Here is a 14,717-nt window from a genome sequence, read left to right as displayed (position 1 = left end):
ACACACACAGCTCACACACACACACAGCTCACACACACACATACTCCGCTCACACACACACACCCCTCACACACACACAGCTCACACACACACACACCCCGCTCTCACACACACACACACACACACGGCTCTCACAGGTACTCGCAGCACACACGCCAGGGCTGTCTTGCACATCGCACGCCCGCATGGAGCACCCCAACTCCCAAGCGGCTCTTCCGCCCTGACGCCCCCTCGTCCTCGGCACTCACAGCTGCTCCCCCAGTCCCGCCCGCAGCCCCTGGGCTCGCGCAACCCGCACAGAACAAAACCCACCTCCAGGCGACGGGCCGCACAGCGGCACCTCATGCTGGAGTCCCCAAGGCCAGAGGGGCCCCCGGCTGCAGGAGGGGGGCCCGCGGGGGGCCAGGCCCGGACACCCTGCGAGGGGCGCCGTGCTGTGTTCCAGGGCTCCCACGTGACCCGCTGGCCCGGCGTCTACCTGCTCCAGTGGCGGGCGCGTGGCCCTCCCGACGGCGTGGCCCGCAGCGCCCCGGGCACGGAGGACGCCCCGACCGGCCTGCCCAGCCCCGGGCCCAGGTGCAAGCTCCTCTACTATTACGAGGTGCTGGCGTCTGAGGACTTCAGGTAGGAGGCGCCTGCGGGGCCGGGGCCACTCGCCGGGGCTGGGGTGGCGCTGCTGGGCCTTCCGGGGCTCAGCACCAGGGGGTGCCGGGGGAGCCCCCAGGGCCGGGTCCGCTCTGCTCCCACCATACTTGCGGACACCCAACATACCAGGCTGGTTTGGGGGTAGAGGGGAGCCTGAGACCCCCTCCTTGATCTCCCCACTGCTATAATTCCATAAGGTGGTCTAGAATATTCCAGAGCAGTCCTACGTCTTGCAGAGCAGCGCCTCGCTCTCCCCAGGCGCAGCTTCCAGAGAGACGGGGGACGTGGTGGTGAGGACTGCCGGCACCTAGCTGCGTGTGCCGAGTTGGGGCCCACCCTGGGGGGGGTGGCTGAGCGCATTGCTCTGCCCTGTGGAGTCGGGGGGTTCAGCTAGACCAAGCAGGCGGGGGAGAACCAGCAGCCAGCAGTGCGCAGCCCTCCGGGCCCGAGACAGGGCTGGCCGGCGCCGCAGTTGCTGAGCGGAGGCCAGTGGCCTGATTGCCAAGCAGGGGCGAGGCGGTGGGGGGCCGGCCTCCGCAGGCCAGGGCCCCTCTGGCCACGCTCAGGCCCCTGCGTGGCTCGCGGCAGGCTGGGCTTCCGGCTGGGCGCACCAGGATGCAGGGGCGAGGCGGGCTCATGACTGCACCTGCCTGGCCCTGCCCGCTGTGCCCTGGGCAGCGACGGCCTGTGCGGCAAACCTTGGGCCTCACGTGCAGCCACGCTGACCCAGGGCTGTCGCCAGGGAAGGTGACTGGGCGCGCCTTGCCCTCCTCCCAGGGGCTCCATGTCCAGCCTGGAATCCTGCACCAGCGGCTTCTCCCAGCTCAGCACCACCACCTCCTCCTCCTCCGGCCAGTCCCACAGCAGCTCCCTGGCCTCCAGATAGCCGGCCCTGAGCCCAGCGGGGCGGCCTGCTGGCCTCCGGCCTCCGCAAGTGCCCAGGGCACAAAGCTGGCTTGCCTGGAGGCCTGGACCGTGGGGCCTGCAGCCTGGGTCTGTTGGCTGCTGAAGTCCAAGTGTCTGGCGCCCACAGCAGTGACCCAGCTGGTGGACTCGAGAGGTTGCAGGGACAGAACCATCGTCTTGAGACTCCTAACACAAAGTGGACGGTGCCTTCCCACGCAGGGAACCCGTGCACGTCGGCTCCCTCCCTGTCCCCAGCTCGGCTGCAGAAGACAAGCCCGCTCGCCCACGGAGGCCGTCCATCCCAGACCGCCCACCGGCCTGCCTGAGCGCCAGGCAGCCCCTGACCCGTCAGCTCAGGTGCCGGGGCACAGAGACGCTGATGGCCAGCAGGGTCCTCTGTCCGCCCCAGGCCAGTCTGTGGGGCGCGGTCTGCAGTGCCTGGCCCTCATGCCCCCGTTCTGGAAAGCACAAGCAGGGCGTCTTTGGGAATGCTGGGTCCCTCCCCCAATGGGGGCACAGAAAGTGCTGGGTTAAGAAAAACAGTGGGTGCTCACCACAGGATCTGACTCCGTGGGGGTGCCGTGTCCCTGGGTCTGCGTGGTGAGCAGCTAAAGGAGCCACAGCTCACCCTGGACTTGAACCCCATTTTCCCCCACCCTGTCTGGGAAGGAGGACCCTGACTGCCCTCCTCTTGAAGAGCCTGGGAGGACCAAGGCTGCTGAGGCCAGGCAATGATGATGCGACTCTGGCCACGTTTTACCCTCTGGTCCCTTCCTCCTGGGAGCTCTTTGATTGTGACTTCTGGTCACTGTGAGTCAGAGACCCACACCGCAGGGCAGCCACTCATGGCCGCACCGAAATGGCCGTGCGTATCTGCTTCAGGTCAGGCTGGCCCCCGGTGCTCGGCACGGCATCAGGGCTCCTTTGGGGAGGAGAGGCTGTGGCCTTGTTGTGTCTGTCCTGGGGCAGTGTGGCCCCAAAACCAGTTCTAGCAAAGGTAGACTCCTCGGGTGCTGGCACGGGGGACTTGGGTCTCCCTGCAGCTTGCAGACAATTCTCCATTCTGGGCCCCGAAAAAGGCCGCAGGTTAGAGGTCACAAGTAGCAGCCTGCAGTCTCATCTGGCCTGTCTTTAGGGCTTCCCCGTAGAAGGATTTAAAAGTTGGGGCATTTCACATAGAAATCAGGGTCTCCAGCTCCCCCGAGGCCTGGGCGTGCTGGCAGACGGGGCCAGACGTGCAGACAGCGCTCCTGGCGCCCTCAGGCCCAGCTGTCGGCCCGCACCTGCCTGGCGCATGCATCCTTTGCCTGGCCTGGGCAGCCTGTTGGGTGACCTGGGGCCGAGCAGCCCAGCCCTGCTCAGAGCCAGAAGCTGTCTCTGGTGGACACCTGGAGCCCGGGGGCTGTGCCACGTGGGTGCGGCCACTGCCCGTCAGCTCAACACGAGGGGCTCCACGCCGGCCTCCATCCCCACCCGGGCGAGGGAAGACGCGACGCCTTCTCCCACGCGGGGCGCGGCCTCCCTCGCAGTTCTCGCCGCTCAGTACAGGAACATGCAGAACGCTGCCTCTGCCTCAGGTGTGGGGGGAGACGGGAGACGTTCTCAAAACGAGAAGCCCCGAGTCACAGGGCATTTATCGCTGAGAGCAAGTCGCAGTATCAAACTCGCTTCAGCCGCCACGAGAATCCCCTGGCGCCAGTAACAGGGCCGAGGGCGGCCGCCTGCAGGTGTGGCTGGATCCAGGAGCGCGGCGTGCGCGTCTGCTCCCCAGGCCTCTGCTCTCCCCCACCTGCTGGGGAAGGTGCTCCCGGCCGCTCCCAGCCTGCAACCACAGGCTCACAGTCTCTAAAGCAGAGACAGCCTCTGGCGCTGTGCAGAGACGGCCTCTGGCCATCTCAGCCCGGGCGCTGTGCTCACACCTGTGCACGCTTCGGCCAGGGGCAGTGGCCTGCGAGTGCCCTCCCCTCCAGAGGGAGCCGTGGGGTGCAGGAGAGCCCATCCCTGCGGACAAGGGGAGCTGGGCCACAGACCGCGCCGGCCTCCCTGGGCGGAGGTCTCGGGGCCCACGCCGGAGCATTGCCAAGCCGCCGGTCCCTCTGTGGGAGGCCTGAAATGACACCCCACGGAGGGGGCCCCAAGCGCTCCGTCTCTCAATTTCCCACCTCGACCTCAGAGCTGGAAGCGCCTTGCGCTGGTTTCTCTGTCTGGCTCACTGACCTGGACCAGGCCAGAAACCACCCTCTAGCGATAGAACCCACCCGGGCACCGGCTCTAAGAGCCTGGGCTTTGCGGTTTAGATGGGCCGGGGTCCACCCCCGCCTTCCTTTCCTGGCTGTGCAGCTCCAGCAGGTGACCTCACCCCCCCGTGCCTCAGTTTCCCCATCTGTAAGATGGGGTCACAGTGCCTACCTCATTCACTGGGCGGCAGTGGCTTGGCAGGAGGCGGAGGCCGCACAGCCTTCAGCCCGGCGGTGTGCCAGCGGTCAGTTCACTTGACGCTTCTCGTCCAAAGACCTCAGGCTCCTTCCCAGCCACCTGCCGCCGCTCTCACGGGGCCGGAAGGGCAGCACGGCGTGGATCCCGCGGAAAGCGGGGGCTGCCTGCGAGCTGCCGGTCAGACATCCCCTCGTGAGGCCGCTTTGTGGGAACCGGCCCCTGGGGACAGGCCCACCGGCCCCGTGTCCACCACCAGCCGAGAAGTCCTGTCCACAGCTGGACGTGAGAGGAGTCTGAGACGTTTCCCGCCTACCCTGCACTTCGAGAACGTCTCCCTCCCGCCCCACAAAGCAAGCTGTTCGGTGAGAACAGTGACTCGTCAGCCAATAAAACCGTGTTCCTCGTTCACCGGGCCGCTGGTGGCCGGGCGGCCACGTCTTCCGTCGCTGCTTCCTACGCCCGGGCCCCCCGGCGGCTCAGGGCGGGGGTCTCGGCTGCTGCCCGAGGGGCTCGCGGGGCTTCTCAGCGGGGCGAGCGGACGCAGGAGACACGGGCGCGGCCGCGCGGCGGAGACAGACGGGCGTTGGCACAACGGAGTCGCGCTCTGTTTCTTGGGGGACGGGAGCTGCCCCCCAAACCAGTGTTACGTGTAAGCACTGCTGCGATGGCTCCTGGAGCTGCTGGGACAAATCGCCACGACTTGGTGGCTCCCAGCAATCGTCCTCACACTTCCGGGGCCCCAGAAACCTGGAATGAGGCCGCACCCTCTGCAGAGGCTCTGGCAGCCCCTCCTGGCCTCCCAGCTCCTGGGGGCTCCCGGCGCCCTCGGGAGCGGCCACATCGCCCGCTGTCTCCACCGTCACGTGGCTTCTTCCTGTGTCTCCTCGTGAGATGGCACAGCCGTTGGATTTGGGGTTCCCCTGAGACTAGGGTGATGTCACCTGGGGATCCGTCACGAACTCCATCTGCAGACGCCATTTCTGAAGATCACATTCAGGTCGGGGGCGGATGTGGATTTGGGGGAGCTGTTACTCAGCCCGCCCAGCACACAGACCCTGCTGGTTCTCCGGGCACTGCAAAGCAGGTGCCTCGGGCTCTCATCTGCTGACCTGGGGGGGCGAGGCTGGCGGTGTCCGACCCTGCTGCCAGGTGTCCAAGCAAGTCCACCGGCCTGGGGTTTTACGAGGGCTTCGGGGGGGGGGGGGGAGGCCTCGCCCAGGGCGTCCCCTTGGGGACCTGGAGCTGGCGGCCACACCGTCGCGGGGTTCTGCGGGCTCCCGGTTAGGGTCAGGAGGGGTGTGACAGTGCTGGGCGTCCTCCCGCCCAGCCGAGGCCACATCCAGCGGGGAGCGGGGCTGGCGCTTCTGCGTGGACGGCCCACGCACGCCTCCCTGGCAGCGGGCCGGGCTCTCGGGGGCAGCAGCTGAATGGCGCGGCTGTCGCCAGACAGTCCCAGGGGCGGGCGCGCTGGGACGGCCTCGGTCACTGCTGACGTCTGTGGGGCACAGTCGGCCCCCTGAGGTAGGGCAGCGCAGCCCGGGCTCCCGGGCCTCCCTCCGAGGCTGGGCTGGGCCAGTGCAGACCCCAGGGGGCCTCCGAGGCGGCCAGCTGCCGCACCAGGGGCTCTCCGGACTGCTGTGCTCCCTGTGGCTGTGCCCAGGGCGCAAACTTCCCCTCAGCTGCCGACACAGCGGGCCGAGAGAGCGTCCTCTACCCCAGCGGAGCTCCCAGGACTGGGGTCTCCTCAGACCCTCCGAAGGCGCTGCCTGCAGACTCCTGGGCCGGTCACCCAGGGTGCTGAGCCCAGGGGTCGGAGTTGGGCCCAGAAGCCTGCGGTCACAGGACACGGGCACGCACCGGGACTGCAGGGCTACGCCAGGGGGACTCGAGGTGCGGAGGCTGCCTGCTCTCCAACCCCGAAGAGCGGGCAAGCCCGCCCGGCAGCCCAGGGCCGCCTGGGGCGCTCAAAGCAAGCAGAGTGCAGGGCGAACCCGCCAGGCGCGGCCAGTTGGCCTGCACAAGGCCCGGTTGGCGTGCTCACGTTCCAGGAGGGGAGTCGCCGCTCCAGGCGCGCTCCAGCGGCCCCTACCTGCCGCCACCCCCGCCCACCCCACCGCTCTTCCGCCAGCCCTGGCTTCAAGCCACAGGCCGAGCAGGGGAGGAACTGTCCCGGGCTGGGCGGGGCTCCAGCGCCTGGTCGGATGTGGCCGGTTGCGGACAGCCCCTGGCCTTCTCGGGGCCCCGCGGGCGGCCAGGCGCTCCCGGTCTATCTGCGCCCTTGGGGTGGGGACGGAAGGGCCCTGCAGGAAGTGGCTGTGGCTTCTCACGTGTCTGAACCAAGTTCTTCCTTTCCAAGTGAAGCCGGCAGTGCGGCCTCTGGGGCGTGATGGCCGGGCCGGCCTCCCGTCTCCCCACCCTTCTGCCACGCGGCTCGCCCCTTTCCCGTGAACGCGGCCCGGCCTGGGGACCGTATCTGACAGAGTGAAGTGCAAGTGAGGCCACACCAGCTCTGAGCCCAGGTTCCCCAGGCCCCCGCCGGCTCCTCCCCCGAGATCTGTCTCTATGGTGATCCCACTGCAGACCTCAAGGTGCCCTCTGCAGGGCCCGGCAAGGAGGCAGACAGCGCCCAACAGGGCTTCCTGGATGGAGGTGCACACGGGGCCGGCAGGGCCCTGCCTGTTGGGCAGGGCAGAGAGCGTGGGGACCGGCCTGGGGTGGGCGGCGGGGCAGGCTCAGAAGTCACACGCTTCACGAGTCACGTCTCATCGCCACAGGCCCCGCCCTGGCGTTCACCCTCGTGCTCAGAGACCCCCGTCACCCCTTTAACCGGGGGGCAGGTTGGAGCTCCGCCCGCGACCAGGGTCCTGCCAGCTGGCCTGTGACAAACCCGCCACGGTGTGGGCCCCTGCACTTAGTGCAGCAAGGCCCCTGCTGCCGCTCCCTCTCCTCACGCAGGCACGATCTCACCCGAGGGCGCCGCCCTCACGGCCTCCTCTAAAGGCCCCAAGCGGGGCTCCACCTCCTGACAGCACCCCGTCGGGGTTCGCACGCTTCAGCAGAGCGTGGACACACACCTTCGGTCCTCCACACGCAGGGTCCATCCGAGGACCCGCTGAAGCCACAGGTCTGCACACAGGACACTCCCCTGGGTGGGGCGGGCGCCACCCTCATGGCCACCAGTTGCAGGCTGACAGCTCTGAGGCCGACAGGCCGCAGGCGGGGGCAGCGGTGGAGCAGCAGGGAGGACTGAGGCGTGCGGGCCTCGCCCGGGCCCTGGCCCTCCCCCACTTTCCAAGAGAAGCCGGAAGCCCTGCAGACGAAACCTTGGACACGTGGCCTGGTGTCCCGGGGCTGGGCGGGCACCTTATTTCGTGAGGCCTCCAGGTGACCCGTGCAGATTCAAGTGCGAGCAACTCCCGATGAGGCAGAACACAGCAGGTCCTCAAATTAACTGGGTTTTGCCGCAACACTGGTGAGAAAACTAGCAGCTCACCGAAACGCAAGCCCTGGGGAACCGGGGGGGGGGCCCGCACCGGGCTGTCAGTGGTCAGTTTCCCAGACCCTCTTAATGCTCCAAGTGACCACACCCGCGAGATGTGCGGACTTGGGCTAGGCAGCCCCCCGCCCCCCACAGCCTGCTGGGACTGACGGGCCCAAACGCCTCGGCTCAGGATTCAGACACGGCCCGGGTGCCTTTTATTAAATCAATTTATTATTCAAATGATAGAAAAACCTTCTGGGCAGCGGGATGACCAGGAAGGAAGCCTGCAAACACGATCACTTCCTCCTTGATCCTAAGTAGCTCCCTGAGCAGGAAGCAGAATTCTCGGCTAATCTGGCGATGAGGTCTGAAGAGAGGGCGCCGTGCGCAGGAGCCTCCTCACGCCTGGTCAGGGGCTGGCAGGCTCGGTCACGGCTCAGGCACCGGGGTTCGCTTGCTTGAAACCCCCACCTGGGGCTCTTTGGCAGCTGGCAGGTCCTGGGGGGCCAGGCCTCGGCGCAGCGGACACGGGCAGGCGGGGAAGGCGCAGCGTCTACCCTTACTTGGGGCACGCTGGCAGCCAGGTGAGGCCCCCAGGTGAGGCAGCCAGGAGCAGTGTGGGGCGTGGGAGCTACCAGCAGCTGGGTTGCAGCCCTGGCTGAGACCACCTGAGGAGTCGGCGGCTCTGGGCGCTCCCCGTGGGGATGGGCCTGCGGGAGTCGGCTGGGGCAGCGCAGCGCCTCAGTCCTTGAAGGGGCTGCGGGCATCACCCAGCTGCTCCTTCTCCGCCGCCAGGGCCTCCCCGCTCAGCTCCTGCAGCGGATGGTACACGTAGGCCCCGCCGAGGTGCCGGGCCCGCTTGGCTCTTGAGCCCATCAGCAAGGACACGTTGGCCACGGCGCAGAGCAGCAGCAGGAAAACCAGGCTCAGGGTGAGGGCCAGCCAGGCGGTCCTGGGGCGGGAGAGACCGCGGCGGGTGTGGGCTGGTCGGGGAGGGTCTGCTCCACCCCTCTACTCCACCCGGAAGTGGGGTCAGAACTGACTCTGGGGCCCCGCAGGGACAGTGAGGAGCAGGTGGGCCTGGCAGGGACGGGGCACACCCCAGACCCATGTTCCCAGAGTGGTGGGAGGCTCCATGCAGCCTTCTGGGCAGAAGGTAAAAGGAGACTCCCGAATGGGAACAGTGTGCAGGAAGCTCCTGAGTTTTAAAAAAAAAACTGTGCAGGTCTCAGGCCGCTCTGGTGGCGCATGAAGCGAGTTAAGTCTCAGCACGGTGAAGCTGTCGCAGATGCTGCAGCGCCAGCTCGATCCCTGGCCAGGGAGCGACCCCCAGGGCGCAGCAGACCTCTCCTGTCTCCCCGCTGCCCCCTCAGCAGTGTGTCTCAGTCAGTCTGCCCGCTCTGCTCCCGTCTGTCTCTGGGGAGTGCTCTCACTCTAGCGCCTCCCCCCACACCTCTGGCCTGCACCCCAGTCGTATGTATATAAAGTAAATCTTAAAAAAAAAATGGCGCCGAGGAGGCCTCAGATGGCATCAGTCCTGCACCCCAGAGGGTGTGGACAGAGAGGGGGCCTGCTCCAGGGTCCTCCAGGCGGACAGAGAGGGGGCCTGCCACCCATTCCCCCAGGGCAGGGCCCCCAAAGACCTGTTCCTCCGCGTGGGTCTCTGGCAGCAGCCCTCCATGCAAGCAGGCCTGACAGCCCATCTCCCGGGCCTGGCTGGCAGCCGCCCGTGGCCAGGTCTGCAGGGCTCAACCGAAGCCTGACACCCGGGGAGCCTAAGCTCGGGGCAGGCTGGGGCTCCTGGGAGGGATGCCCCCGCCCGGCGCCTTCATCTTGAGCTCCAGGACTCCATGTCCACCCTGCCCCGAGCTGGGTCCCGTGCCACATGTGGCACCAGCGAGGGCACTGAGACTTGGCGGGCTGCACCCAGGCCTCATGGTGCAGCAGTGGGGGTGCGGGGGGGGGGCGCGTACCCCCCAGGAGGTCACGTCTAGGACCTGCTTCGCTAAAACCGAGGGACTCCCAGCACGAGGCTGCGGCAGAGTCCTGGCGCCAGGACAGGGAGCCCAGCCCACTCCCGATGCCCGCCGGAGGCCACACGTCCCTCGCACCATCTCCCTGGAGGCTCCGCTGTGGCTCTCCCTGTGCCTATGTTGAAGGAACGTCACCTGGCTGCTCAGAAGCCACCTCCCGGGCTGGCACCTGAGCAGGACTTAGCCTCACTGGGGAGGGGAGGCGGGGGGCAGGGGAGGGAAGGGGAAGGGGGTCCCAGTCAGCACCTACCCAGTGAGAAGGGGGAGTTGGCCTGTCCTGATGGCAGCCTCCGGGGGCTGCAGACACTGCTTCACTGTAAGAAACCAGGGAGACGCTTAGGCGGGGAGGGAGGGGCACCTCGCTGCGGGGGGACGGGGAGGGCGGTACCTTGGGCGACGAGGCTGTTCCGGGCAGGCGACCCAGAGAGGCTGCAATCGCCCGTCTGGGGGTCGCAGGGGCACTGGTGCGCACACCTGCAAGGCTGCTGGCAGCCCGGCCCATGCCAGCCGAGCGGACACTCTGCGGAGAGGGGACGGGTGAGGCTCGGTGGCAGGGCCGTGTGGACAGCGCGGTCCGGGTCTCTGGCTCTCAGAGCCCGGCCCCGCAGGCAGCCTGGGCAGTGCCCTCTCGGCGGGCGCGGGCCTTACCCTGCTCACAGGTGTCCCCAGTGAAGCCAGGGGGACAGAGGCAGGTCCCCTGGGCCGGGTCGCAGGCAGCTCCGTTCCGACACAGACACTTGCGGGCGCAGTCCTGGCCGAAGGAGCCATTGCTGCAGGCTGGGAGAGCGGGTCTGTCAGAGCTGCCTCTGACCGCCAGGCTGGGGCCCACTGGCACTGCAGGTCCTGGCCACCCCAAGCAGCCCTGTGGGTCCACATGTTCTCCCAACCGCAGTCAGGAACCCACTCTGTGCCAGGAGCGGAGGCCGGCCCTTGTGGGCACAGTTCGTCAGGGAGGAGACCAGGAGGCAAGAGGCCCAGCGGGGAGGAGGGCTGGTGGGAGATGGCCATGTTGGGGGGGGGGAGGGGCTGGGGCTGGGGCCGGGCACAGGCCCTGGCAGGTCACCACAGCGACAAGTTGGGCAGCCATGATGCAAGGCTTGAGGCTTTGGATGGTGCATCAGGGGATGGACTTGTGTCCCCTCCCCACCCCCTCCAAAGGCAGGTCCTTGTCCTGCAACCTGTGAACATGACCTCATTGGGAAATAGGGTCTTTGCAGACACCATTAACGGTCTCAGGATGCGAGCGCTCTGGTTGGAAGGTGTGTCCTGACCTAGTGACCTGGTGTGAGAGGACAGGAGAGCCTGACAGGCGGGGGAGGGCCGTGTGACCACGGAGGCAGAGCCTGGAGGGGTGTGGCCGCAAGCCAAGGAATGCCAGGGGCCGCCAGGACCTGGAAGGGGAGGAAGGACCCTCCCCTGGACCTTTCTGAGGGAGGCAAGCCCTGTCCGGCCCTGACTGTGGAGTTCGGCCTCCAGAACTGAAAGTAAACCTCTGCCGGAAGCCACGGGGGCAGGACCCAGCACTCCCTCGCAGGTCTGCGCCAGCTGTGATGGCGCCAGCATGTTAACCCGCCTCCCGGTGCCCGGCGTGGCGGGGCTGACGCCAGCTTTTACCTTCACTGCAGCTGGCCCCCGTCCATCCGGCTTCGCAGCGGCAGCCAGCTGCCCAGACGAGACAGAGAAGGGAGGTGAGGATCCGGGCGGGCAGGGCCCACGAGGGCTGGGAGCCCCGCCACGCTGCTCCCCCCAAGCCCCACTCACTCTCAGTGCACAGCCCGTGGCCGCTGCAGTTGGCGGGGCCGCAGTCCAGCTGGTCGCAGGCTGCACCCCGCCAGAAGTGCCCCGTGCAATGGCAGCGCCCCGCCACGCAGGTCCCGTGGCCGCTGCAGTCTGGCGGCTGGCAGTGGGGCTCGTGCACACAAACCACCGTGGACACCAGGCGGGGACAGCGCCACATGTTGTCCTGGCTGCAGGAGGAACAGCGGTGCTGGCTGGCCCCGGCTGGCCCCTCCAGCCTGGGTGTCACCCAGGAAGGCCGACCCTGCCCCCGCTTCTCTGGGAAGAGCCGTTTTATAGGTTCTTTCTGTCTCCTCCCCGGGGCCTTGGCACAGCTGTTCTCTCCTGTCCTGCCTCGCTGCCTCACCCCGCAGGGATCGGCTCAGCGTCGCTCTCGTCAGAGAGGTCTGGATGGCCACGCCCTCCACCCACCGGGTGCCGACGGCACTCGCCACACCGTCCCGAGCAGCTGAGGCCACACCGGGACCCAGGGCCTGGCGCACAGCAGGCACTCAGGGCTCACTGAGGGCACATTCGGCGCAGGCCGGCCGCGGCGCTTACCAGTGATCTGACGGGTAACTGGCCAAGGTCCCGTTGAGCACGAAAGTGGCAGAGCCGCCTCCGTCCAGGTTGATGGCGTTGACCACGTCCTGCTTCAGCAGGAACTCCGCCATCTCCCACAGGTTGATGCTGCGCACAAGAGGCCAGCCCTTCTGAAGTGCCCTTCCTCTCCACCGTGGACGGTCTCGCGTCCACTGCAAGGCGGTCCCACCCCAGCCCCAGAACCTGACGAGACACGTGACTGGTATGCAACTGTGTGACCCAGTGAGCTCAGCTTCCCGCCCGTGGGACGTTGTCCGGGATTAGAGGGGAGTCCGCGGGAAGTCTGGTGGCGAAGGGGCGGGGGGTGGTGGTAGTGCCGAAACAGAGGGGTAGAAGGTTTGATGCACACTTGAAGGGGGTTGGGCACATCTATGAGAGGAATGTGGGCGCTGAGCGAGGTCCCCCAGTGACTGACAGACCTCAGTCCTGCGACAGCAAGGATTGACGACACAGATCAGCCTAGGACCCCTGCCCCAGCCCGAAGCCCCCAGGGCTGCCCGCCCAGCAACTGTGAGACCCGGTCCCTGGGCCGCCACACGTGGGCCCAGCGACCCTCGGACCCTGCCCTTCGGAGCTGAGATCTGCTGAGGGACGTTTGTGTTCATCTGCTATGCAGGAACAGCAAACCGACACGTGCTCTTCAGCAGGAAGAGACTGCAACTCAGAGGTCCAATGACTTGTCCGTGTCCCCAGGGCCAGTTGGGGGCACTCTGGGGTGGGAACCCGGTGACCCCTGTCAGGCCAGGGTTCTGGACTCACCCCCGCTGCTCCGTCTGCCCATCCGCGTGGAAAAGTACCAGGCGCCCCTGCCGGTCGTGGCCCACAGCCGTCCTGGCTGATATCACATTCACGAACTTGCTAAAGGAACCTAATAAGGGCGAAGCAGGACGTCGACGGCCCGGTCTCAGGAGGCCCCTGGCCCTGCAGGCCGCCTGCTGCCTGTCCGACACCACTCTCACCAGCCAGCGCTCCCTGTCCCACCTGGTCGGGATCCTCCGTGCAGCCCAAAGGCTCTTAAGTGAATCCCATCACACGCTCCGACGGTGCCCAGTGTTGTCAGAACAAAATCTGAACACGGCAACGAACCAGGACTGCTGCCTCTCCTGGGACCGCCTCTCCCCCCAGCAGACACGCTCTGTTCCCTCTGGCTGAACCGGGTTTCTCCCCAGTTCTTCCCATGGCTTGTTCCTTCTGATCCATCACCTCCTTACTAGGCCGTCCTTGATTGTTGAGTCTAAACCAGCCAGTTTTAGGCCTCCCTGGTGGCACAGGGGTTAAGTCTCAGCACTGTGAAGCTGTGGGCAGCCACTGCAGTGCAAATTTGATCCCTGGCCAGGGAGTGACCCACCAGGGCGCAGCAGACCTCTCACCACTGCTCCCCTCAGCAGTGTTTCAGTCAATCTGCCTGTTCCATACCCACTCTGTCTAGTGAGTCCTCGCACCAATCCACCACACACACCTCCCCAGCTCTTGTACGTGTAAATAAATAAAATAAATCTTGAAAAAAAAAATTAAAAGAGCCAGTTTCTACATTAGGGTGGCGGCACCATTTCCAGCCCTGGTGATCTTGGGTGGTACACACCCTAGGGGTTCACAAACTCAAGCGTCCATCAGATCAGCCAGGGGGCCTGTTCAAACACAGGCTTGGGCCTCACCCTCAAGAATTCCGGTTCCATAAAATTCTAATCTGTCACAAGCTCCTGGGTGACACTGATGAGGACCCACCGGAGTTCACAGCACCGCCTGACCCCTCCACTCACACTCTTCTCCTCATCTGTCCCTCCCTCTAACTTTATTTTTCTTTCTTAGTGCTTGCCACTTCTTTGTGGGATGTTAAACACCCATCTCCTGTCGTACAGTCCACGAGAGTGCGGGCCTTACCTGTCTCAATCCCCAATACCAACAGCAGTAAGAGGTGCGAGACTAAGAGTAGCTCCCTCCTCAGGAGGGCACTGCCCACACCTGGCCCCTCAACACACCTGTCTCCTGGGTCTCATCACACTCAGTGGCCTGGCTCTCATTGACGTAGATGCTTCCATTACGAATCAGCCACACGACACCACTGAGCAGCTGCACGAAGGGGTTCTCGGTGTCCAGCACCTCCTCCTCAGACAGATACCTGGACACAGAGAGGTTCACTTACTTCACCCCTCTGCACCGGGGCCTTAGCACTGGCAGTGCTCTTTCTTCCTCCAGTTCTGACCTTGGCTGACGGGTGATGAATCTTTAGATCTCAGAAAGCCTTTACAGATCATCCTCTCTAAAAGTCAGCACTTTTTACAACTGGTTCATTCTATTCCTTGCTACGCTACACACATTACCTTAACTATTTCCCTGACTTCTGCTTTTCTAGTAATGGGTAAAGTTGGGATGCTTGTTTGCCTTTACTGAGTGAACCACAGAAAGAGAAGCGCCATGACAAATAGGAAGACCACTACAGAAGAGGCATGACCATCCCCGTTCTGCAGATGAGGAAAAGGAGGCTCGGCTTGGTTAGGTGACTTTATCGCGTTGGCACAGCTACAACCCACATCTCAGGCCCTCTACCTCCGAAAGACACAGGGCTGCCTGCCCTCCTCCTCACCCGGTGACCAGGGTCCCGTCGCGGCGGATCCCGAACTGCGCGTTCTGCAGCCCCCCGGAGCTGCTCACCCGTCGCCCGTCGCTCACCACGTTCCCCAGGCACTGGCCCGTGTCCATGCGGAAGAAGCCGCCGTTCTGGGCTACACTGCAGCCGGCCACCCGTGCCGTGTCCTCCACGGTGGCGCGGCGCCTGGACGCGCAGCCGCCGGGCCCGCCGGGCTCCAACACGGAGAAGGCGCGCAGGGGCTCGGCGG

General features: G+C 65.8%; 2 protein-coding genes across 2 annotated transcripts in view; one reads left to right on the top strand and one right to left on the bottom strand.

Moving 5' to 3' along the window:
- SEC14L5 (SEC14-like 5 (S. cerevisiae)) overlaps positions 1 to 4,395 on the top strand; it is a 32,642-nt gene extending 28,247 nt beyond the window's left edge. The window contains exons 16-17 of the mRNA XM_012731661.1: positions 446 to 624; positions 1,423 to 4,395. Of these exons, the coding sequence (XP_012587115.1) occupies positions 446 to 624; positions 1,423 to 1,531 (288 nt within the window). The 3' untranslated portion in view covers positions 1,532 to 4,395. The remainder of the gene's footprint in view (positions 1 to 445; positions 625 to 1,422) is intronic.
- A 3,282-nt stretch (positions 4,396 to 7,677) lies between these two features.
- NAGPA (N-acetylglucosamine-1-phosphodiester alpha-N-acetylglucosaminidase) lies at positions 7,678 to 14,715 on the bottom strand (the record flags this gene model as incomplete). The annotated part of the gene is made up of 10 exons (XM_012731660.1): positions 7,678 to 8,420; positions 9,752 to 9,815; positions 9,890 to 10,021; positions 10,150 to 10,278; positions 11,116 to 11,163; positions 11,263 to 11,468; positions 11,839 to 11,967; positions 12,640 to 12,748; positions 13,860 to 13,999; positions 14,465 to 14,715. Coding segments are annotated over 10 exons (1,419 nt in total), but the record flags the coding sequence as incomplete, so codon positions are not given.
- Between the last annotated feature and the right edge of the window lie 2 nt (positions 14,716 to 14,717).

This window comes from Condylura cristata, unplaced genomic scaffold (genome assembly GCF_000260355.1).
Source record: "Condylura cristata isolate star-nosed mole 26May11 unplaced genomic scaffold, ConCri1.0 scaffold00032, whole genome shotgun sequence".
Classification (NCBI taxonomy): domain Eukaryota; kingdom Metazoa; phylum Chordata; class Mammalia; order Eulipotyphla; family Talpidae; genus Condylura; species Condylura cristata.
This window is presented reverse-complemented; position numbering and strand designations above follow the sequence as displayed.